Source organism: Bacillus rossius, chromosome 2 (genome assembly GCF_032445375.1).
Source record: "Bacillus rossius redtenbacheri isolate Brsri chromosome 2, Brsri_v3, whole genome shotgun sequence".
Lineage (NCBI taxonomy): Eukaryota > Metazoa > Arthropoda > Insecta > Phasmatodea > Bacillidae > Bacillus > Bacillus rossius.
The window spans coordinates 109,429,287-109,455,803 of NC_086331.1; the positions used below are offsets into that span (position 1 = coordinate 109,429,287).

Here is a 26,517-nt window from a genome sequence, read left to right on the forward strand (position 1 = left end):
TAATCACTTTAAAAAAACAAAACGTTTAAGCATATTTTAAGATAGGTACTCGATATTCATTAGTTAACCTTAAAACATACGTATAATGTTTTATCCTTTATATTTCACACGTGGTTCTTATACTGTGTTTGCACAACTGGAAGCTGCAGGCGAGGCCGCTTCCAGACCAACGGCAACTCCCGCAAGCCCAGTTCGTAGTTCCTTTTATCCCTCCTAGATAGAAGCACCAGTCCAGCTGCGCGCGCAGATACTGGCAAAGGCCCGACAGGCAGCAGCTTCCATTGGTTTAGTATGTAGCAATAATATACTCTCTTTTCTATGGTATGTACAAAGTGGTCGTTAGTATGGGCGGACTGTTCGTACGTTTAGATTGTGACATGCATTTACACTGCCCATGATTTTTTTGTTACTTATTACATTTTCTTGATAATATTTTTTTGTTGCTTATTACATTTTCTAGATATTAAAAAAATTAAATATTTTTATTGTTGTTTACTGGTTAATGGAATGAAAGCACCACTTTCACAGCTTCCATGGACGCCTCGCCTCTGATAGTTACAGTTACTTGTCAAGTAGGAGACTGTCAGTGAACTGCTGTGAACTGCTCTGTGAATATATTTAAGATGGATTAAAATTAATATGGTTTTGATAAAACATAACTATGAATTAAGTTAGGCCTCAGGATGTAAGGGAAACAATTGTATTCACAAAATAAGGTGCCCTTCAGGCACAAACACACTTGTATGATGCACTATCCATTGTGGGCACTAAAGGGGTCGATGTACATTGCACAGACACACACGGAATTTAAAGTCTAATTAACAACCGTTGGCTGCTTACCACAAGACTGGTTACTTACCTTCCATGTCGGCACAGTCGTGTCTTTGACTTAAGGGCGATGGCGAAGGGTGCGTTCCAAAGATGTAACGAAACAAATCTTTTGGTTGTTGGGTGCATTTGATTTTGACAATAGCAAATGTCGATGGATGGAATTGTTAGACTATAGGCATAACCAGGTTTTAATATCTAAAGGAGTAATATTACCATAATATGTGACTCAAATAAGTAACATGTTTTCATGACGAATCGTTTGGTTTTTTGAGCGAGATTATCTGTATCCGACTCCCAAGTAAGGCTCAGGTGTGAATAGATACATCTAATCATATTGTAAATCATAAAGTAATAATGGGACCAATGTGAAAATAGTAGCTGATCGTTAAAGAAAACCATTTATCGTTAGCAAAAACTAAGAAAAAAATATATAATGCTAGTCAAAAGGATAGCTTTACATTTTATGTATAAAAGGGAATATTAAAAAAAAAAAAACGTTGTTTAATTTTCACTTAAAATTAAACTCTATTTGATTCTACCAAGTTAATTAAATGCAAGAATAATCTTTCAGTAGCATTTGTATAGCTTTCTGAAAGCAAGTACATTGAGTGTTCTTAATTGTTTATCTAGAAATTAATAAAAGCGGAATCCTGTTGCACTATGCACTACATCTAAGTCGAAAGAAACACGTTAATTTATCGAGTCCGTAGGCCATAAGAAATAATATTTTCTGCAAAGTTTTACAATAAAATTATTGTAAAATATTTGTGTTGATTATTTTTAACTTGTGTTATGAATGTGTAGACAAAATATGATACTTCTAACTATAATAAAATAATAACATTTTCTTTAATGGAAACGAGTTATTTAACTTTGTCATAAAAAAAAATTCGGGCGGGAAAGCAAGTAATATGTTTTCAATACATTGAGTGTCGTGTGTTTGGAAAATCAACGTTTCAGAACAAAATTCTTCTGATTTTTATTTGCCGTCGAAGTAAAATGTGTGTGAAAGTGTACTTAGCACAGCCACACAGATAAAAAATCTTTGTTTGAAATGCATACTAAAAAGGCGCGCAGGTATGTTGGTGATAATTTGGCGGCAGCGGGCCGGTGGTAGTTGCAAGTCCCCGGTTAGTTGCTAAAAATGTCATCTAACCCGGCTAGGTGTGACCCGTGGGGGTTTTCGGACTCTAAAAAGTGTTATGAAGATTCAGGGTGCAATAAGTCAGTGTATTATATGTGGGACTGGCAGGATGGTGTTAAAGAAGATGAAAGTCCTCTGTCCTCTCATTCTTCGTGCTCCGATTCGTCGCCTAACGGAGGGAATCTGCAAGAAGCAAAACGAGGCAGGCCAAGAGCTGATTATATTTCGAACTTAATAGTTGAAGGTTCTACGTCACATAGTTCCATCAAGTGTCGGTATTGCAAACGAGTGTTTCCACGAGAGAAATCTCTGCAAGCCCACCTTCGTACTCATACAGGTATGAAACATGTTTTCCTCTAGATCTGTAATGCATACCGGTACCAATCATGTTATGTCCATTTAAATATCACAAGTTTCCTTATACCTAGGTAATATTTTTGTGTAAGTGTAACGTTTTGTATTATAACTTTAAATTATCCTATGGCAAAATTTATTTTCAATATTTGTGCACTTTGCATACAGCATACTTAATAGTTGAATAAAAGTTTGAAAGGCATATGCTATTTTGTTAGATTGGTCCCTAACTTAAACTGAATTGGTTTATTCATTATTGATTGGTAATGAATATGTGTTCCAGTTACTTATCAGTGCATTAGCAGAATTGATCTCTTTGTTACTGCTAGTTAAATGGTGTATCATGTCTAGTGTGTAATATCACTTTCTAGGAGTCCACTAGTCAATGTAAGAACACCTGAGGGAATTTTGTTCTAAATAATTCCATAACAATTTTATGATTTCATTGACATAAGATATTTACATTATCATCTCCACAATCCTATGGAACAAGTAAGTGAATATGAGTATTCTGAGTGGGCACGATTAAACATTTGGGACTATTCTAGATCCCCATTCCATAACAATACTGATGACATCACCAAGATGGCTTTGCTTACATTGTTAACACAACTACATTCTTATGGTACAGCATGAGAATATGGTGGTTTTTGGTGGGAAACATTTTATTCTCTATTTTTGCTTATTTTTTTTATAATTATTGTTTTCCAGTATCGTTAACTAATATATAATCCCCCCTCCCTCCCAACTCTGTCCTACATTACTATACCAATAACACATTTCCTTGAAATAAGGACATTTTTACATACTAAATACCAGTATCACAGTTTTGATAATATATTTCACATTTTTAACATAATTAAATACTAATATCAAAAAATAGAGTAGACTGTGTGGGACTATACTTCATGATAACAAGAATTTATTTTTTAATTTTTCACACATTCAACAATTTAAATACCGTTCGCCAAATATAGGACACTGGGTAGGACTGTACTCCACTACATGATATCAAGTAAAAATGTTTTCTACATTTTTCACATTTAACGATTTGAACACCAATATCGCCAAATACACCTATCCCTCACTTAGCACAACTAATTTGTTCCTAAAAATTCTTGTGTTATTCGAAATTGCATATTCTCAAGCATTAGTTTCCTTAAGGGGCCCGCCTCGTCAGGGGTGTATGTGTGTTAGTGAGGCGGGATGATAAGCGCGATGCTCGCTGGTGCTTCCAGCGCGGTATAGCCTCTAAGCGCAAGTCTCTGAACTGGCGCGCAGTCTTCTCGTCGTCACAGGATAACTGTGAAGTTTGAGCGGTGACCGTAACATTATATGGCGGAGAAATGAAGATAAAGGTGTTATGCAAGCCTCTAAGTGCTTTCAAGAATCTGTACTGATTGTTTTATGCCTAAAAATTACTCTGAAAACACGCGTTTTAGGCATTTTAACGCTTCTAAAAATACAGTTTAAAAACTTAATCCGAAATTAAAAGTACTTTTCGGTCCTCAGCGAACTCTTAAATGCTATTCGTAAATAGGCCCCACTCGGATATCTTGAGTAGTTTTCAAATCGCGTTGTTTTTCCTGAAGCTCTGCACACCGTATGTGTGCCCAGGTAGGCGGGCCCCTTAAATAGCAAGGCTTATTTAATTAATTTGTTCCAAAATTGTGTAGGAAAATATACGAGGTTTTTTTTTTCAACCTCCGTTTGGCTGTAATAAAAAAACGGGAATGAATTGGGAAATTATTTTAATGTCAAAAGAAACGTACATCTTTACTCTATTTTTCCACATAATCACCGTGCAGATTTAGGCATTTGTCGTACCGATGCACCAGCTTTCCAATACCCTCTGCATAAAATGATGCCTCCTGCCTATTCAGCCGCGTTTTAACAGTGCCCTGCAGTGTGATTACAGTTTCATTTCTCCATGGCATGCCCATTAATCAATACTTAAATCGCTCGTACACGAATCGACACGTCTCGTAGTGTTTACCCCCTTCCACCAACCATGTGGAGCGGCCAACTCACTCCTCAGTTAAAGATGGGAAGTGTTTGATCACCCTCCTTACAGTCCGGATTTGGCACCGAGTGACTATCACCTTTTCCCCATGTTGAAAAAGTGGCTTGAAGGACGACGCTTCAACACCAATGATGAAATGCAGAGCACTGTTAAAACGTGGCTGAATAGGCAGGAGGCATCATTTTATGCAGAGGGTATTGGAAAGCTGGTGCATCGTTACGACAAATGCCTCAATCTGCACTGTGATTATGTGGAAAAATAGAGTAAAGATGTATATTTCTTTTGACATTAAAATAATTTCCCAATTCATTCCTGTTTTTTTATTACAGCAGATCGGAGGTTGAAAAAAAAATAACCCTCGTACTTTACGTAATATAAATGCGTAGAATAACACTCAACTATAAATACATCACACCATTAATCTTTATATGCCTCCCATCGCACTTTGTATAACAAATACGACACCGCGTAATGGGAGATACGTGGTTATATACTTTGTCGTCAGTCGGCTGGCTGACTTGCCCGCCCGGGCATGACCATCAACTCACATCGCGTACCTTTCCAAACAATCCTTTACTGACAGTGAAACCAATGTTACTGTCCGGATACTTACATTTTAATTTTTCAATTTTAATTTTTCAAAAATTAAAGTGCTTACAGTGTCTTATCCCATAATCGTCGCATAATTTATAATGATATCAAGTTTAAAAAGTAGGGGTGCGATTTTTGTAGGTAAAGTTATTCATAAAAATATAACCCATTCATGGAAAGTACGTTTATTTAGAAAGTAGAATATAAAAAGTGTGCCAAACAATTTAAATGAATAAGTCATGCAACAAAAACCTTTCTTCAACTTTAAATAGAAAAAACAAAATCTGTGACCCAAATGGGAGCCTGAACTAACGCATAACTATCGTTGTAGTACACACCACGAAAACATAGCCAAGCATAAATGATGCCAACTAGCGCTCGCTACCTTTTTTTAAACAGTACACCGCAGTGATGCAGACTAACAGATAAAGGTTATAACTTTTAAAAATGTATTTAAAAGGAAATTGTGCTCACAGTTGACTTGCTTAAAACTAAAGTGCGACCAACGTAAGCGTGGCCTTCATGTCAATCTTCGCGCCATAATACTTCTAGTTTTGTTCAGATACTTGAACACGATGTATTATGAGTGATCAAGCACGTACTGTTACCGGTAGCTGAATGGGCAGATGTTGCTTTTGAGTGAATTACTTGCCACTGGCTAGACTGAGTTCATGGCCCAGTCTATGGCCAGGCGACAACGGTACGGCACGGCACGGCGGCATACGCTCGGACTAAAAAAAAATTTGGTCCTTTACACTCCATAGCCGCAATTTAACTTACCATAGCTGATGTTTGTACAACAGCCGATAGCGTCGACAGACCTGCACGCGCATCTCTTCACCCCTTGTTTGGCTAACTATCCTACGGCACGTCTGTTGTTTACAGAAGTTGAAACAGACTTTGTGGCGTCGTACCCCGGATTTTTTTTTTTTCCTGTGGAAATTTCGCGCTAACTGAAATTTACAGACATGCTATTCGAGACTGGGGAAATAAAATTAACATCGCGCTAAATGAAGACGTGCTAAGTGAGGGATAGGTGAAGAGTAAATTGGGTAGAACCGTACTCTGCTTCATGATGCAAATAAAATTTTTGTGCATATTACAAATGATTATCATTTTAAATATTTGCATTGATAAATACATTATGCTGTGGAGACTACAATGATACCAACTTATGAAAAACCCCTGAATAATTTTCTATCATTTGCGTACCCCTACGACATTCCTTCCTCTACCGTTCCCCCTCCCCTCCAATTAAACTTCAAGTGCCTGTATCACATTCTAAAAGTGGTAGTCTTTATTACGATACCCACAACCTATAACATAGTAACAAGAAACAAGTGTAAAGTACTGTATATACAAACTCTGGCCATAAACCACACTTTTCATAATTTTTTCTGTAAAAATGTAGCTGTAGTAATATTGTAACCGACCTCTGTCGCACGATACACTGTTTCATCCAGAATATATTAAAGTATTAATAATGTGGCTGACCTAACCTGATCAACCTTTCACTTAGTTTTTATTACCTGAATGTGTGCTAACTCAATGTATTAAATTTCACATTTCACCTAACCCTTAATTAACACCAGCTTCATTCAACATACATGCTTAATTCTGGCACGATAGTACATATCCGACTTATCTCTTTATGGATGTAATTTTTCCTCTACTTTTATCTCTTCTGACCAGTTCCATCAGAGTTTATTAAAAATAATTTACACGTATTCGTTGCTGACATTTCCTATATTTTCCGTAAGCTTTCATTAATCAAGCGGCAAACATACACATCACATGCGATCTCTAATTTCAATTACTCCCACTAACTACATCTCAAGCAAAGAAACAATCACACATCAACTTTGTCAACTCCATTGCCACCAAAACATGAAATCCTACTCGATTCCAACCATGATGGCCTACTCCTATGACATCATTTTTTCTCTACCTCTGGACTTGGTAGTACCTTGTTGATTTTTTCAACTTTTTCATTGTTTCGAGATGTTGAAAAGCGCCCAGAATGAGCATGGTCTTCAACACTCATCTCACTACGTTTAAATCACCAAAACTACTCGAAAACTTGTGTGCAGCTCATAGCATCCTCCTTAAAAGCATTTGGTAAGCTTCCGTTGTCAATTTTTCAAGCAGGAAACAAAATTTCAAACACAGTTTTTGTTCTTTTAAATCTGCCATAACGACTTTGCAGGCGGAACAAGAGAACAGTAAGAGAAAAACAGTACCATGATCAAACGTTATCCTACAAACTGATGCATTCTGGGCAACTGTTTATTGAAGGTATCCACTAACCCCATCTAGCGGGAGAACTCTCTACTATATCTATGAATAGCAGCGCTAGCTAGTTTTTTCTGAAAAGTCTGTGTCGTGTGTCGATCAATGAGGTCTCACTGTGGTGACATTGAGCGTCACGTGCTATTTCTGGCGGGTCCATGTACCGTAATGACAGTAATTTCAAAACTGCGCCGAGAGGAAACAAAATAAACTCTTCCGTAAAATCCCTATAGCAAAATTGAGGCTCTTTTACAATAATATTATTTAGTTATTTCATTTAAAATATTGTAAAAGATATTTTGGAATGGGGTGCTTTCCAAAACCCACATGCATGGCACGGCTCTGTCTTTATTGTTCTAAGTGCTGAAGGAGAAACAGATACATTCGGGGCGATAAATGAAAAATTACTTATAATAAAGGGAATGTGGCATTGGCTTTACGTAATGATAGGCAACACATGCACACAGGTTGGCGAGAGATTTAAATACTGTAGGGCAGCCTTGAAGGGTGGCTGTTGGTTAGTCGCATCAGGCTCGTAGGAGGGGCATAGCACTTGGTTGACACCAGGTGTGACATAGTTAATTTTATGAAGTTGCATGAAACAGGAGCAAGTCAGAAAAGTTTTAACTTTTTTAAATCTAGTACTGTGTTATAAATATTGTAGCTGTCGGTGTACAAAATATGTATTATCATGTTTAACTTTTTGTGAGAATTAAACTTTGACAGCATTCTCAGGAATTTTAAATACAAATATTATACATCTATAGATTGCATTTTTTTATTCTCTTGTTCAACAGGGGAGCGACCGTATATTTGTGACTATCCTGGTTGCTCTAAGGCTTTCACTCAAAGTGGACAGCTTAAAACACACCAAAGGCTACATACGGGTGAGAAGCCATTCATTTGCTCCATAGATGGGTAAGTAATTATGTTAATGCTGCTCATTATTTATGTCATTTTAAGTTATATCTATAAAGAGCACTGAAATAAAAATTTAAATTTGGTTTTTAGTACTTTGTGAGGCAATCCTTATAAACCCTAGGTTTTTTTTGTCAAGGCTCCACAATGTTTGACCATACATTAATACCTACCAAACAGGTTTCTCTTGTGTTTTAATAAAAGTATAGATTATGGTTTTGTTATGTCTTACTAAGTCCACAATAATATATTTTCTTATCTTTCATGGGATACAGCAAACACATTGCAAATGATTACTGTCCATAGTATGCTAGGTGTAATAGATGTTAATGTAATTATATAGCTGTTTACATATTTATTCTCCAGTGTATTTTGCTACATAATTGAAACAATTTTTTACATCCTTTATCAGTAAACTATTAAAGATTAGATATTTTTTTCCCCCTATCATGCTGAAGTGTAATTGCTGTTAAAGTAATTGAGGGGTTTGTTGCAAAATACAATTTAGTCCATTTTTGTACAAAAATAAGTTAGAGTGTGCATAGTATACAATACAATAGCGTGCCTCGTTTGGTGCAAGAACCAGATGTAAGTTGATTCATCCGAATGAGATATGGCTGTTTGTTAATGAACCCTATTATGTGTTTGGAGCAAGAATCAGACTAATCAAACTTTGTTACACAAAAAGTACAATTCTGGACTTATGGTTCTTTTAGCAAACCCCTCAATTGTATACTTGTTATGTTCTATGAAAATACTTGAGGTAAATCTTTCTAGCAAATCAAACTATGAATTTGAGTATTTTTAAATTGCTAGTATGTAGTGAGTGAATTAAGCGTGACTGAAAACTTAAAAGTAGCTTTACATTTAAGCACATCATTATTTTTTCATGGCAGTTGGACCACCGTGGTTATAAATGTTGTTGGAGCCATGATTCATTAAGTTGTGATGAAATTTTGATGTAGGTTTTAGTTAAAATGGACATGGACAAAAGACATGTTTTGAACATACTGGCCAAAAAAAAATTAATTTCTGTGTGACCTGTCATTTACTTTATGTAGAAATTACAAATTCCTATCATAAACTAAATGTATTGAAAAACACATAAAAAAGGGTTGGCAGGGTGATGTAATCTGATGTTTGTGTTGGGGTAGTTTAAACCTGTCTTAAAAATCTATTTTGAAAAAAATGTTAGTTTGTCAAGTGTTGATGTTGAAAACTACCTGATTTAAATGTATATTTAATTCTGGTTTTGGAAGAAGAGTTAAGTTTTGGCTCATGAAAATTGAGAGAAATTCATTATCTATCCTTAGTTTTGATACTGCTTTTATATCTAGGTTTTTTTTAGTTGTTAGCACAACCATTCTCACTTGTGTATACTCCGTTAGGTGGTCCTGGCTGGTCAGCTCTGTGCTAGCCAAGTCGTGAAGGTGCAGCGTTGAACTACATAAGGAGATAGTGGACTGTGTAATACACTCATGTGTCACCCACAGCCTAAAACATGTCTCAAGTTGGGGCATCTTTTGAACTCAATATTAAATATACCCTCTCCACAAAAAAACCCACTGTAAAACTATATTAATCTTCACCATGCCTACAAAAGATTATTTTTTGGCGAACACACTAAGTGCTGTTCAAGAAACACACTAATCACTAGACAGAAGCGTATTAAAATTGTTTGTGCCTAACTTGATGCGACCTTTGGTAAACATGTTATAGTAGCAGTGACAGCACATTTTAACAAATGCCAGTTTACACAACTTGCATCAAGTATGAGTAATATTCATCATGCCAGTAGACGTATTGATTATACTATCTTAAGTCACACAGAGTTATTATTATACCTGTATATGCCAACAGAATAATGAGTAATTAAGTTAAAATACTGGTTGCTCTCATGGACTGGCTGGCACCACCACCGACTTCAGACTGCTTGTGGTGATCCTCACTCGTCATCTCGCATGAGAGGTGCTCGCTAGATGCTCCAGGACCCCACTGTGCTGCTACTTGCCTCGTCAAAGTGCTACTCAGTGATGCCGTCCATTCAATTCTCCATACACCGGAGGCTGAGCCGTAACTCCTGATACTGTTCGGCTGCAGGCTCGTGCCCATGATGTGGCTGTGAAATGGACGCGTCATCACTCGCTCCCCATCTGTCGCTGTGTGGTAGCCTCTCGGAAGGCTTGGCTATACTTGCAGCCTCGCTCTGTTGTTGGTTCAGATCCCGGGAATGGGCGGTACACGCTGGCCCCATCAGCAAGGACCGTCATGCCCACAATGCACCGGAGGGGTTTCTGAACTACCAACTCACTGCTGAGCCTGCACTGCAGTGCACCAGCCCTGGGTAGACTCGCGTGCTTGCTGTGTCGCTCATTCAAAGTCCTCTGGAGACACTCGCCAGCGCTCACCCTAGTATGCTTGCCAAATCATTCAGAGCCTCGCAGAATTCTCGCAGACGTCTGCTGCCAGCTGACCGCTGAGTACTGCCCGCCAAGGACTTGGTTGATCCTATATTTATAGATGTAGCTGAGTGTTTTCCCTTGGCTATCTGAACCCTGTTATGTCACAGCTTGAAAACTGCTTCAACTTTGCCTATTGTACATTTACCTATTTTGTGTATCATAATGTATGTAGTTTGCTACTACACAAATATGTAACCACATAAAAGCTTTCTTCAGTAGTATAAGACACTAGATATAATAATTACAGAATTTTTGTCAACGATAATGCACTGTTGTTAGTTTTAATATTTCTAACAAACTGTTTATGAAATTGAAATTTAATTTTAAATGTTTGTGGAAAATTAAAAATGTATGTACCTTACTAATGCATCATCGATTTAATTATTCCAGTTACAAAAAATTATAGTACCTATTGTGTAGTTAATTTTGATAATTTACTCTTGAAGTAAATTAAATTAAACATTATGTTTTTAGGTCAATACAGCCAGTAACTTTCTGCTGTAGCTACTGTCTACAATGCAGTGCCGCAGTGAACTGACTAAATAGCTAGTGGGTAGACTATACCAGCATTCCTGACGTCTGTTTATTCTACTCTTTATTTGTTTCAGGTGTGGGATGCGTTTTACTCATGCTAATCGACGATGCCCTGACCACCCACAAAGCTATCTACGTCGCAGTGATGATTTTGTTTTGAGGCCGGTCACGTTAAATCCTGAACAGTCAAAGGAAGTCATACGTTGGCTAGAAAGGTGTGCATATTATTTAATTTTTTTCTGGTGGCATGTTCTTTACATGTTTGTGTTGTATTTCATTGATATTCCTACACAATTGCACCTTTCTCTCATGCTGTTTCGTTCCTTTGTTCCCGCCATTCTACTTTTATGACAGACTAATGTTACCACAGCATGCTTGCCAATCTGCTAACCATATGCACATACATTAATGTTACTAACAGAAAGTCATTGCCAAAACGTTACAACAAAGGCATTGATTACTTTCTAGTCCATTATTTAATATTGAACAATAAATTTGTAAACTTGATTCTCTACATTGGTGGCACTGGAGCCTTTAGCTGCTGCGACTTAGGAGGAGCTAGGGTCAATACTTATTTCTTGCTTTTGCTTTTTCAACCTAGACCCAAAACCTTATTGTAAAATCCTTGTCAAAACTGCCTTTGTTCTTGGGAGCCGCGACACTGATGTAGTTAACGATGGCGTCTAAAGCAATTACTTATAGTGATGTATGCAGAAAGAATTAAATATAAGAAAATTATTATAGTACTATGCTAAGATAATTTTCTGATGGTGTGATTCTGGCTTAAAATTAATTGAGAAAAATAAATTTACTTATTCAAATGTAAATTACATTCAACCAAAGAATTGATACATTATAACAGTTATGTAGTAATAATTTATTACTCTTGCACACATTCAAAAAACAATGGAATGAGTCAAATGAGACCAGAAATTAGATAGCAGTGCAACAATATGTTCTAGTGATTGTGCACTGTTACAAACCTTTTAGTTCATATCTGACATGTAGTTTTATGTTTATTCTTGAAAATTGTCTCAAGTGTTAGCTGCTTGTACATGCTGGGTAGTTGCCATTCCGTTATATTACACAATTATGTTACTACTCTGAAAAACTACTCAAATTTGGTTTTAAACCTGTCACTTTATTTAAGAAAAGATGATTTGTACTTTTGGATTTGTTTTATGTTAAAATGCACTATACAAATAGTGGTGCAGCAGGAAGCTTGGTAATGCTAGAGCAATGCATTGGGTCTTGTTCTAATGGGTAATACATTGAATCCGTCGTTCCAAGCACGTAGTTTCGCTAACAGAGGGTTGTTGATATTTGACTAAATGTAATGAAGCTTTTAGAAAAGTAGTTTGGATCAGTCATGCAGAACTAATAACAGTTTAGAAATAGGAAGGCTGTGGCAGATTTCTGGAGGATCCATGGAGATGAAATAGATGACAAAGGGAATGTAAAAATGTGTGGATTTTTGTTTTATCTGCAATGAATTGACATAACAACTTAACAACCAAGACCTAGCTGTGTGTTAACTGGCAAGCCCCACACAAGCCCCTATTTTCAACGTGTACAACTTCGAACAGTTTGCTGGTTCAGTCGTGCTGTGGGGCAGCTTGGCTTCACTCGCACATGCTAGTTAATTGTGGTTCCCGTTTGAAAACACAGTCTTCACCGACCCCCATCTGCCTTAGACAGATAAACATTTCACTCTTACAGCACTGACATGTTCTTCATTAAACTGTTCCAACATGAGACATCTATAAACTACAATTTGAAATGTAACTGGTATAACAAAGGTACTGGTACTAGATGTTGCCATTACTGCATGGGCGAGACAGATTGACATCACACTGGGAGTCGCAGAGGATGGGTCGTGACACAGCACTCAACCTCTTGCAGTGCTGGTCACCGGCCCAGACAGCCTCCTGTCTCCCCATGCTGTCCATTGTGTGTCAACCCATCTCATTAATTTACAAGACATTCTCACTTCACCTTTATTTCGATTCCTATGTCTGCTATGTCTGCAGTGCTGCATGGCATAATGCAAATAAACTATTTCATGGTGACGTCACAACTCTGAGAGCCACTTCCATCTCTTGTTCACCACAGGCGCGCGTGTGGCTCCTCACTGCAACCCCTTAGCTGCGCCCTTTCCAAGCAATCCAACCACTCGAGTCATCCTCAGTCACTCCGCCACTCCGGTATCCCATCCCCACCAAGGCAGTAGGCGTCAAGCTTATTTCATTTAAATTTAAATAAAAAATGAATAGCTTTGCTCTTTCAATGTCATATGTCGGTCAAAAACATAGCAGAATTAAAGTAATTATGACAGATTCCAAACCCCACTCGTACGGGAAATCTTTTGTACAGTTGTGTTCGGCACTTCCATATATTATTATTTTAGGCATGGGAAAAGTGAGTTATGCAAACATGAGAACAGTAGGCTAAGTAGATGAACTATGTGCTAGTGAAAATGGAGATATTGATCATGCTGTTAGAGTGGTTTGGGCGCAACTTCAATACTCTATAGGTCTTCTTGATTAAACTTACCTTTGGGCCACTTGCATTAATTTTACAATTATCTATTGTTCTGGGGGCAAAAAGTAAAAATAAAAAGGCAAAATATAGCATGTTTTTACATAAACCTCATTTTAATTGATTTTGAACAAACAAAAACTAATAATTATCAGAGGTACAAATCATGTGTCGATAACGAGACTTCTGTCTCGAGCGCGGCTCACAAAGGCACACTATGCACAAGCATGGCTTACAAAAGCATGTGTATTATGCTTTCTTGTTAATGTAGGGCAATAATTTATGAGGTACTTATTGAACACAAGTACATTAAGCCCCACACCGGTTAACATACCCCAGTAAATAGAGAGTTGATTCAAATTACATTTTAAGTAACTTTCTTTCAACTATTGTCCTCACTTTATTATTTTCATAGCAGGCGAGCAGTACTTGTCTGTGGGCTGGACTATTAGGTGTGGACTTTTACTGGAAAATAATTAACAATAATGTAGTCCGTATCATTATAAATAATGACAATGTGCATCCACCTGCTGTGGTGTTTGTCTGTGGCAATGCCTTGTGCATATGTTAGTCAACTGTGGGACAAGGACAATGATAAACTGGTAATCAGAGAAGTTAAATAGTAACCTGAGGCGCTTGGTAATCAGAGAAGTGAAATAGTACATGAGGCACTTGGTAATCAGAGAAGTGAAATAGTACATGAGGCACTTGGTAATCAGAGAAGTGAAATAGTACATGAGGCACTTGGTAATCAGAGAAGTGAAATAGTACATGAGGCACTTGGTAATCAGAGAAGTGAAATAGTAACCTGAGGCACTTCCATTATCGAGTTGTTAAACATGTAATTAATCTTGCAGCTCCAGTAGAGTAAGAGTTGTAGATCTGATTTCATCCTTGGCATTGGTGCTGGAGTTTGTAATTTAACCATGATAAAATTCCAACATAAAATCTGGAAGGGTTTATTAGCCTGAAAATTAATGAGTCTTTGGCTAAGGAGATGTATGCATCAATCTTTATTTTTCATGGAGGACACAAAAGTTTTATGTTTACTGTGAGATATAGCTACTAGCATCAATATCTGAGAATGTTATACATCATATGATATATTATATTGACTGCTATTTTATTTTTTATTTGAACATACCATCATACACATTTTAAAATGATTGATTTCAAATGTATTTATTGACATCAAAAAATATTTCTCAATGTTCATATGTTAGTACCTGAAAGGATACAAAATAATAAATAATTTTTTTTTTTTTGCTGCAGGATTCTGGGTTTTTGTGCTGGGATGGAAAATTCACTTTGGTGGTTAATGCACATTAGAAAATCTTATTTAAAGACTTGGAATATTTCTTTATTTTGAGATACCATTATTTTGATACTCAATACGTGATAGTATTTTTAGTTTGATACCCTCAATACTCATTAATTTATGTGAAAACAAACATTGTACATTATGCATTAAAAAATTAATAAATACTTTTTTATGTTTCGGAAATAAAAAATTAAATCCAAATCCAATACTTAAATCAAACCCAATATATAATTTGGTATAGAATGTTGACAGATTTGTATAACAATAAAAATATTGAACTAAACATTACCCATCATTATATTGGTTTGCACTCTCTCAATCAAATGTACAGTGTAAGTATTTTGCACAAAGGCACCAAAATGCACCAGAAAATTAACTTCCTTTTATGAAAAATTTACTTGTACAAAACATTAAATCTATCCAAGAATAAAGCAATACTACATTCAAATGTAAATAAATTTCTTTAGTAAAAATTGTTTAGTTGATGTATTTGGGCCATTTGTAAAGAATGCACATTAAACAATAGGTCACTCTTTGGTTTTTTTTTTTTTAAAGAAAAAGGTACAATTAGTATGAAAATGGCTGTGTTTACATGGATAACTTTTTCATAGAAAACAATGATAATTTACTGACCCTTGACTAGACTCAAAAAATGTACTTGTTGGAACTATGATCTGAACTTTGTGCCATAGTAAATACATTACAAATATCCCATCTTTGACTTTTATTGTTTACTTCATATCTGAAACAATTATTTTTTTTTCCATATGCAATATTTTATAATGTATGTTTCAGTGGAATTTTAATATAATTTTAATCATTTTACAAATTTTTTGGTATGGTTGATTAGAAAAATTGCCATGTTAACAAAAGACAAGTGCCATGTAAATAAAAATCCTTAACCTAACACTAGTTAATTGTAGTAATAGTATGTCACTAAGGATTTAGGAATAGCAACATCCTGGCAGTCAAAAAATTAATTATTAATTCTGTAATAATTCATATCCTAACAAAAAAGTCAAGCAAAAATAAAGGTAACTGAATATGGAGAGGTTTCAAAAAGTAAATTTGCATTGCAGATTAAGTGGGATTTTATTATAAGCTTGCTTCCTTCCAGATACAAGCTAAAGTTGATATGTGCGCTGGAAGCAGTCATGGGCGGGAGAGGGTTATTGCGCTGTTTACTGAGCGATGTGGTGCCATGGTAAAACATTGGACATTTACACTCACATTTGTTAGAGCCTGGACTCCAATCCTGGGCCCGCTGTCGTGATTAGTTTTCCATAACTTCCTGGAACTTCTTCCCCAGTTTCACTGCTTTGTGTTTGTGATACTTGTCCGTTTGTTACGCCCTCAATGTTGACGAGACAGAGCCCTAATAAAATTAAAGCTGTGCTGTTATGGGTGAACATTCAGAATAAATGGAGCGACTTGTGGTAGGAAGTCATAAATTTCCAAAAGAAGTTCCTTCTGTGGTATGTCGAGAATGTTTTACATGTGTCCTGCAAGTAAACAACGACATCAATTTGTGGCTGTCATCCCTCTTCCAAGAATTCATCAATGATTTACCTGTGCAGTTTGAAACAAGATAATTTTGTTAGATTTTTTACAGTTGTTCCTTTAATGTTTGTCAGTAACAAATAATTTTTTAAGTATGTTTTTATTTATAACTACACAATTACTAGATCAAGCAATCATTTCTCGCAGATGCATAAGCGTGACTATAAAAAGCAATTGATGCTATTCATTTTACGGCCAAATTAGGAAAAGATGTGGAATGTGACATTTTACATAACAAAGTGCATATTTTTATTTATAGGTAATAATATATTTTTTACCATTTGTGTTAAATACAAAAAATTTTTCTGTTTAAATGTTTTTGGAATAGATTTTAGGCACTAATGGAATAAAGTCTATAAAATGATAGTTAATGAAAAACTTTAATTTTTAGTATTAAGAACTTAACTATAGCAAACAAGTAATAATTTTGGTATTAAGTAATTTACCTAACTTTTTATTATGTAACTTAAATTTAATTGTGCTCAGTTCTTCTTTCTAACTCTCATTTTAACTGTGCCTTTACTTTTGGTAGCAGTAGTGCTTTGTAAAGAAAATAATAATAACCAGTTTGAATCTGCAAGTATATAATAAAACTGTCAATATTGTCAGTATGTTTACATGTTCTTGTTACAAGCTGTGTTATCTTTGTTAAGGTACAAACATGAAAGAGAAGAAAAGACACCAGCAAAAAAAAAGTGTAAGAGCAAAGGAATTGAAAACAACAACACTCCTGAAAGTTTTGTTACCAAATCAAAAATTCGAAAAATTCTTATAAATGAAATTTGTAGACAAGAAAACTTGTGCAAATCATCAAGTTTCAGTTGGCATCGCTCGGAGGCTCTGTCTTCTGACGTGGACTCGGATGGTGCAGGCTTATCATCACCAGAGTCATGGAAATGCAAGCCCAGAGAGTACAAACTCGAGCAACCCAAGAAGCGATGGCTGCGAGAAGCAAGTCGGGACCAATCCCTGTGGGACGACAAACAACTGGCTGAACCGTTGGTGTGGTCAGACAAAGATGATGTTGCCAACCAAACAAGACCTACTGTGCTAATGCTTGCCAACAAGGAAGCTGACCAACAGATATGCCCTTCTGCAGAAAATGATGATGGTTTGAAGTGGATGGGGGCTATGGCGTTGATGCAGCTAGCCAAATCAAAAAGTGAATATTATGAGTTTGACAAACCTCCGTCAAATACCTCACAACCACAATACACACAGCTTTAAAACATTTGTAATCAATCACTTTGTTTGGTTATAAAACTGTGTAATTTAACCATAGTATTACTTGAAAAATTTTAATTCTTAAAAGTAAAATGATCTACTTACTTACCATCTGCTTTGTTTAACAAAGTGCAACACTATAAAAAATCCATGTAGGCTGTTGGTTTTTGGTTGTAAAATGGGTATGCATTGCTTATGTTACAAACTGTGAATCCTTTAATGTGGCATATGTGTTCTCAATGTTGGCTATCCTAAATTGTAAATTGCAAATTGCTAAATCTTTCATAAAAATATATTATATTTCAGAGATGAATATTTTATATTTGTTTGATTTGTGCAAGATTAGAACTGAAAAATCATTTTATTATTTTAACTCACATTTTTGTTGTAATTATGATTTACTCTCAACATGTCATAAAATTTTATGTACATTTATTAATTTTTCCTCAATGAGGATTAGCATCCTGCTGGCCACCATACCCATATTACATCCTACCATTTTGAGATGAACGCCAACTATGTATATTTTATGTGTGACTGCTAAATCTTTCATTCATTGAGTACTAGGTTTTTAATACAGACAGTGTGTAAAGTAAATTGATTGTTGTTCTTTATCATTTCTTGAGTAACAGTAGAATAATTTTACTCTTATGTATTAAAAAATACTCAGTACAAATTAATATATTTTTATTTTTTTAAATATTTTAATGTTTGTTTCACAATAAGATAAGTAATTGAAATGGTTAACATCATTCATTAAGCTGTGGCCTGTGATGTGTGCAATATAAAATAATCTACTCTAAGCTCTATTGTACTTTATGGCTAAGTTCCTGAGTATGCAATACTTATTGAAACTTGATTTGTGTTTTCCTACAAATTGTACTATTTAATGGTCTTGACTGTTGGGAAGATAACTCCATTTGCAATACATAAAAATAAGCAGTGAAGCACATCATCATAATGGGGAATATGCATGTATCAGATATTTCATAAAAAACACTACAAGCATCTATAGTTTGTGATTATTAAGTAAGTGCCATATAGGCCAAATATCTGCCTTTACACATATAAAGTCAGAAATGTCATGGTTTCCAAATGGGCCTAGAACGCTTTGTGATTGGCTTGATATCAAGTTTATCAAGGTCATATGTATATAATGTTGAGGGAGATTTGTTTTCATGTAAAAGACAATAAACTATCTGCAAAGGTTTTTTTGTTCGGGTGTTCAGTAGTCAAGTACAGAGTAGTTTCTTAAATGATGAACAGTTGTGTTTAAAAGTGCATACATTTTCACCCTGATAAGAACCATCTGATCATACTTAACCTTACAGTGTTGAAAGCTATTCATAGTTGAATATACTTTTATTAACAAACTATGCTTTAAAAATATGGCTTTTGAATGTTATGCAAGAAGTAATTGTGAAAAGTCTTACCTGTCTTTCCTATGATCTTGGAATTTTAACGTAGTCTATTAGTTATTTGCTAATTAAATAGAGATATTTGGTGCGTGTGTTTATTAATTATTTTCAGTGCAGCTGGCGATATTTAAGCTTGAAATATAAACAGTCTTATGTTTACCTGTAACATACACTGTAAGTATAGTAATATTTATTTTTAATTGGCTGTGACATACTGGAGGAATTTGATTCAATTTTGTGTATTTTTTCTGTTAATAATGTTGGGGATAGGCTCTAATACGGCCATTGATTATTCATCACTTATTAATGTGTTAGTAATAGTTGGTGAGAGATTTTCGTATAAACTATTGTTTGCTCGTAAAAGAATGTAAGTAATGCTGGTGATTGGAATGAGGTCATTTACAAGAGTCAATGGCTCACCATACGAGTGTGTTTTCTTGACTCTCGATGCTGCTTCAGGGGTTGATCCTGTGCATTTGTGGACCAGCTTGTATTTGCTCCGAACTTACTAAACCTTTTACAGTATATTTCTTTGTCTCTAGCTCTTGTTGATAAAAGTTGCTGTGCCCCTAGTGTTATCGCTCAGAACACCTACACTAGCAGGGATCTCCCCAGAGTGTGATGTTGCAACACATTCTCTACTGGGAGGGCTACGTGTTTCACTTGCATTTTGGAATATCAGTACAAGGACTCTTCATATCCTAGCACCTTAGCTATTTTTAAGGCCAAGACACAGGCACAGGGGTTGCCAGCTGCTCGTCATTGGAGGGGATGCTCAAGTTTTCAAACACCTCAGTTTCAGTGAACATCTTAGTGCTATTGTTTCAGTGAACAATATGATTTTTGCTGCCAGTAAAAAATTTTTTTTATGTTTATTTTTATTTTGTTAGGTTTGTGGGTAAAATAAGTAGCATTTGCCCAGAGAATGGCTTGACATTCACATTAGGTTCGACCATGCTTACCAAAACTGGACGCGAGTGAGCTTCTTTAATGTATGTGGCAAGGGTATACATATTTGTAAGAGATCTAATACATAGTTTGTAAATAATCCATAGATGGTTTCTACTATTAAAAGCATGTTTGCCAAAGCATTTCAATTAATGAAAAGGTGTATAGACCTTATTTTAATTTGTTTGAAAATGTTAACCAATCATAAAGTACATTGATACTACCTAAAATTAAAACTTTCAGGATGATTCTTATGTGAGATTCGAGCACAGTATTTTAGTTTGTAAGTTGGCACTGCATTATACAAGCAGCAATGTTCTTTTATCCTAAATAAATTTTTTCACATTCCCTAAAATTGCTGTTCTGAGATATATTTGTGTAACACATGACAGAAAAGAACCAATTTCCAGCATTCCAACCACGTTGCATACTTATATTCAGGAATTTGAACATATGTACTTAGAGATTTAAAGAATGGTAAAAAAAAATCTAATATTGTCCCCATTCAAAATACTCCCACTGAAACACAATACACTTGTGCCATCTCCGTTTCCACTGCTGGAAGGCTCCTTGAAGGTCCTCGGTTTTGAGGTTCTTCAGCTCCCTTGTAATTTCTGTTTTGATGGCCTCCACGTCACCGAAACGCCGTCCCTGAAGCACCATCTTGCATTTGGAAAAACACAAAAAGTCACATGGTGCCAAATCTGGTAAATAAGGAAGGTGTTTGTCACAGTAATCAAATTTGAAACCAAAAGCTCTCGCACAACTAGCGAAGTGTGTGCAGGGACATTGTCTTGATGGAGGATCCACCATCCCCCTCCCTTCCTCGAGCCACATGAGCTTTGAGGCATCTGAGAACGTCAAAATAGAAGTTTCCATTAAAAGTCTGGCTTGGTTTGCATGAATTCTTGGTGGAGAATCAAAAAAAAAAACAAAAAAAACAGCATTGTCTTGACGTTCAACCTCGATTTCCTTGACTTTTTCATACATAGCTCCCCAGATTGTTTCCATTCCCTGCTTTGGGATATTTGATTTCCATAACAATTTCTAGAACCAAGACTCATCTCCTGTGATGACCCTGTCGAGAAAGCCGCTTCAGCTCTTAACCAGTCCTTACAGCATGCCATTCTTCATGCTTTTTGTTCTGGAGACAAAAGCTTTAGAACGATTTTGGCACACAACTTCTTCATTTTTAATTTTTCTGTTAAAATTTCATGAACAGTATTTTTGATCTTCAACGATCATTCTGACTGTTTAACAATGGTCCCCTAGCACACAATCACAAATCGACCACAAACAGAAGTGGAAGGGCGTCCAGAACGAGAGTCGTCTCTGAATTCTTCTCGGCCCTCCCGAAACCTTTTCAAACACTTGTTGACGGTTGGTTCCTTCGAACATCTTCGCCATAAGGTTCCAAGCCTCAAAAATTTCACGGCCATTCTCACCTAGTTTCACGAGAAATGTTATGTTTATTTGCTGCTATTCAACAAGAGAAAACTCCATGCCGATGGAACATGAAAAACAGGCAAGTTTGAACAAGCACGTGACACCCAAGTGACTCATAGAGCGGCCGGGCTCAGACTGAGTGGTGGGGATGGCCTTGAGTGGAATGACCGACCTGGGGCCTCTCCCCATCACCCTCAGGCGTTTATAGGAATTATTTATACAAACTTTCCGGACAAACCTCGTTTTAGAGACAGTGCAAAATGATTTATTCAAAATTAATTTCACTTTTATATTTTAATAAACTTCAATTTTTTTTATTGTTTCTCAAACTAAAAAAGAATACCCAAAAACAATGGAAGCACCATCTTATATGCATAAATGATTTGCCTGGAATATAATATATTCAAGACAGTGGACGTGATTTATTTGTTGTACAGTAAAAACCTACATATTTTAACTTGATGGCATGTCAGAGAATTATCAGGGAATTTTGTTTTTAGAATCTCTGTGGCCACCGTATTAAAGAGCAAACAATAGCACTAAGATAGATGACACTCAAAAATCCATACATACTTATTTTTGTGACAAGTTTCAGAATATTCTTGAAAATTACTACTTTATTTTATCTAGAAGCAAAGCAAATCTAATGGAAAACTAAAAATCTACTTTTACTAGCAACATTTATATATTTAGTCAATAAAGCACTAAATTTAAGATGTATTTAGACATCACAAAATAACCGAGAAACGACGAGTGATGGAAGATGCCAGTCAACAATATCCACTTTAGCAGGACAGCCAGTCAGGAGATTATGTTCGTCATTGCTTTGACAGGGTATGTGAGAATTTTTCATATGTTTTTCATACTTATCCTTAGTCTAAGGGCCTGATGACAAGAGTAGATGCCATTTTTATAACTCGCTACTGTTTTTGTCATTGGAAGCTTGCTGTGTATGTTCCTTTGTACATTTCTCTGCTGTCTTTGTTTTCTCTTCTCCAGTGGTGTTTGTGTGTCTTTGTGAATTGCCTTGTTCGTACTTTTGTTTTCTTATCCTTTTTTTTTTTCCTCTTTTACCACTTTTACTTGTTCCTTATGCTAAACTTTGTAAGTTGTGTGCATAACTCTTAGCATTACTCACTTCCCTTGTTCATGTAATTTCATGTTCAATCAAGTGTTTTTCCATTGTGCAGCATAGCACTGCAATGACATAAGTCCAAAATTTTAAACTTTTTTTGTTTATTTTTAGCATTGCTGAAAGTTTTTAATTCTGAATTATTATATATTTGAACGACCTTGGAGTATTTTATACTGAGCACATCACAAGTATGAAATGGCATTGGCATTACGGAAAAAGGTTGTTTATATGTATTACTTAATGCTTAGTTAATTCACGTTTGATTTAGCACTGAAGTCTTAGTTTCTGTGCTTGCCAGTGTGTATCCTAACACATTCCCATGAGTCAGTCACACAAAGCTATAAACCGTTGAAATCATGTCCCAAAACTAGTGTGTTAATTATTACGACGCATTCCATGGCAAATCGGCACACTTTTAATTCAGATTTTACCAGATCCTCTTAGAATTCAATGATTTTTTGTTTAGCTTATATACATAAAAAATTAATTTTTCATGTTTCTGATTCACAAAAATAATTTTCACTCAGGCACGGTTAGTGTTAAAAAGCTGAAATTGATCCCATATAAAAGCTTTCTGAATACACTTTCATATAATATACAACTTGATAGAGGTTGCTTAATTTAAAGATAACCAAAAAAGGTGATGGAATATTCCACATTTGGTTTTCTCAAACGGTGACAATTTTTAAAATTTGGACGAATTATCAAAAAAGGTTGTACCATTCTCATTTCACGTATTAAATATCATTTTGGGATCATTATGAGTTCATGAGATATGAGGCATAAAGCAGTGTTTGTATGAGTTGAGAGCAGGTAATTTAATAGCACCATTTTGGTTAAAATTAAATTTTAACTACTCTGAGGCACGGATATTGTTTTAAGTACTCACTTTTTATGCTATTCATAAGAACTTGTATATGAGTCGCCCAGTTTCAAAATCTTTATCCAAAAACTAAAATTTCCTAGGAAACAAAAAATCCTCTTACTCAACTCTACAAATTTTAGTATTGTTTTAATTTTTTATAATTATACTCATAGTTTTTTTGATCTGGTATGACTACTACCAAAAGTATTGAAGTTTTAGTTTATTTACAAATAAAAAAAATATGTTGGTCATAACTAGTTTTGGAAATGACTGGGCATAATGAGTTTTGGAACATTTTCCTACTCACATTAGGTGAAAATAGTAATTTTGGTACATAAGTTACAGAATTCAGTTGCTTGCAAAAACTTTTACAATAAAAAAATTACAAAAACTAAGCCTAGACATAAAAAACTGTGAAAAAGAAAGTTATGTTCATATATTAAAAGTCCATGTTACACTCCTAAAGTTTTTCCTCTTCTACAGGTATTTCACCTTTATCATCACCAGCTATATTTTCCTGGTTGTTATCTTCTCATTATCAAAGGACATCTTGATGTAAAAAAATAGAACTGGAGGTTTGGCTGCATGTACCACTCAGGCCCGTCGTGTTTTTGAAGGAGAAACCTCAAGTCATCCAGTTTATTAGCCTTTACTATGACTCCTTTATCAATAATTTCTGATCTAGTTTCATTCCAGGATTTGCCTTTTTTTTTTCAGATTGTATTTGCTACACCCAAATTTATGTTGTAGCCAATCTCGCCTTGCACTTTAATTGTTGTGTTGTGCTTTTGTCAGGATAATTTGTTTGCTAGTTATAAACCCCACATGCCAGTTTTCTGGAGCTTTTGTGGTACCTGGTGCAGCTGGAGTTTCTCCATGTTTTGGAATGCCCAAGACGGCTGCTTTCCAGTCATGTACATCCAGATAATTGCCTGATTTATAAACAGTTCCAACATCCTTGAAAAGTTCCTCATACTCTTGAGGGTTCTTTCAGCTGTTGGTGAGGTTTTTCGTATTAAACTAGCAAGTCTTAGTTATTTTGTATATAAAGACAAATGGAACTGACACACTATAGTGAATAGTGAAAGGTAATAGGACTTAACAAATTTTGGTCAGTAATTGGGTGGTGGACATAATGGACTGAGGAACTGTTTATGAAGAGGACTTGACGAGTTCTGGAACTGTACCTAGTTTTTAAAATGATTTTTAGGTGGGAAATAACATCTTTTGGAACTGTGGACTTCCGAGATGTGTACATATGATTATCCTGTATCAATTGACGCAATTAACCCCAAAAATATTTTTTGTAGGCAAAATAAGTTTTCAAACTAGACAACTCATATGTAATATCCATAGGCCCCTAACCAATTTTAAACAAGGTAGAATTTACATAAATGATAACAGTGGGCTAACCTGGTATTCTGTATTAAGGGCCTTCATTGTGCATTGAATCACTGAAACATTTCAGTGGCTTTTTGTTCCTCAATGTCAGGGAAGTAGGTTGTGTATTTGGCAGGTTGGAGTTATGGGGTGAACTTTCCACAGGATGTCTGCTGATGAAATCCATAGAATATCAGATGTGGGATAGGAGAAAGTTAGAGATGGTACTGCAGACACTCTTATGGATACATAATGGCATTTTTCAGCCTCAGTACATGGGAAGGGGCCATGTGATGGTGTTGGAGGCACGTGTAATTCTTCAAAAGCTGTATGAAGATCTAGAAAACTATGATTAGGAAAAAGAAAATTTTGGGTATTTTTATTTCCTTTGCTACACAAAAATAATTAACAAGGGAAGAAAATTTGACACAATGTAACTATATGCTTTCATACCACAGGTGGGTAAAATGAAAGTTTTGGTGAATGTTTTTTCTTTACCTGAAACCTGGGTTGAGTGTTCTGTGACATTTTAAGACATACTAGTTCCAAGTGAGAAACGTGGTTACATAGTAACATTTTAGTGTGACAGGTTGGCTAATGTTTTGACAAAGGTGAAGAGGCAGATGAATTCAAACTGGCATTTCTCCACCCTGCAGGATCATGTCAATCTTTCGTACTCAATTTGATATTCTTTGGATTTCATCAGCAGACATCCTGTGGAATGTTCACCCAGTTACTCAAACCTGCCAAACACACAACCTACTTCCCTGAAATTTAGGAACAAAAGCCACTGAAATGTTTCAGTGATTCAATGCACAATGAAGGCACTTCAATACAGAGTACTAGGTTAGCCTACTGTTATCATTTATGTAAATTCTACTTAGGTTAAAATTGGTTAGTAGTTTATAGATATTACATATGTAAATTCTTATGAATGGCTTAGTATGCGAGAACTTTGAACAATATTTGTTTTTCAGAATAATAAAAATGTATTAGTTTTTATGAAAAAATGCTGCTTTTAAATACCTGCTCTCAACTCATGCCACTTCTTTATACCTCATATCTCATGAATCTATAATGATCCCAAAATGATATTTAATTTGTGAAATAAAAATGGTTAAGTCAATTTTTAAAATTTTCTTGAAATTTTTATAATTTTTTGAGAAAACCAAATTTGGAATACTCCCATCACAATTTTTTTGGTACTTTTTAATCAAGCAACACCCATCAAGTGGTATGTCATGTGAAAGGTTATTAAAAAAATGCTTTCATGTGGGACCAATTTGAGTTTTTGAGCACTAACCGTTCCGGAGTGACAATTATTTCTGTGAACCAGAAACAGTCACAATTTGAGGGTTTTTTTTTTGGTAGTTTTGCAAATTTATTTTAAAAAACTGCTAACTCAAAATTAATTAATTTTGCTTCATGTTTGCAAGCTGTAACCCCAAAAATCATTGAAATTTAAGACAGTAAGGTAGAATGTCTGTGCTGATTTGACGTGTAATCCCTCGGAATGTTTCAGTGATCAGCCATTCG

The 26,517-nt window shown here is 35.5% G+C and overlaps 1 protein-coding gene across 1 annotated transcript; it reads left to right on the plus strand.

The window, feature by feature from the left end:
- Nucleotides 1-1,621: 1,621 nt before the first annotated feature.
- LOC134529602 (zinc finger X-linked protein ZXDB-like) lies at nt 1,622-26,517 on the plus strand. The gene is made up of 5 exons (XM_063363871.1): nt 1,622-2,312; nt 8,030-8,150; nt 11,221-11,361; nt 17,219-18,381; nt 26,504-26,517. The coding sequence occupies exons 1-4, from the start codon at nt 1,976-1,978 to the stop codon at nt 17,790-17,792; spliced, it is 1,173 nt and encodes a 390-aa protein (XP_063219941.1). The 5' UTR covers nt 1,622-1,975; the 3' UTR covers nt 17,793-18,381; nt 26,504-26,517.

Coding starts and splice junctions, on each gene's coding strand:
- LOC134529602 (XM_063363871.1), top strand. CDS start 1,976: ATGTCATCTAACCCGGCTAGGTGTGACCCGTGGGGGTTTTCGGACTCT. Junction 8,151..11,220: donor TTCATTTGCTCCATAGATGG/GTAAGTAATTAT, acceptor TATTTGTTTCAG/GTGTGGGATGCGTTTTACTC. Junction 11,362..17,218: donor GTCATACGTTGGCTAGAAAG/GTGTGCATATTA, acceptor ATCTTTGTTAAG/GTACAAACATGAAAGAGAAG.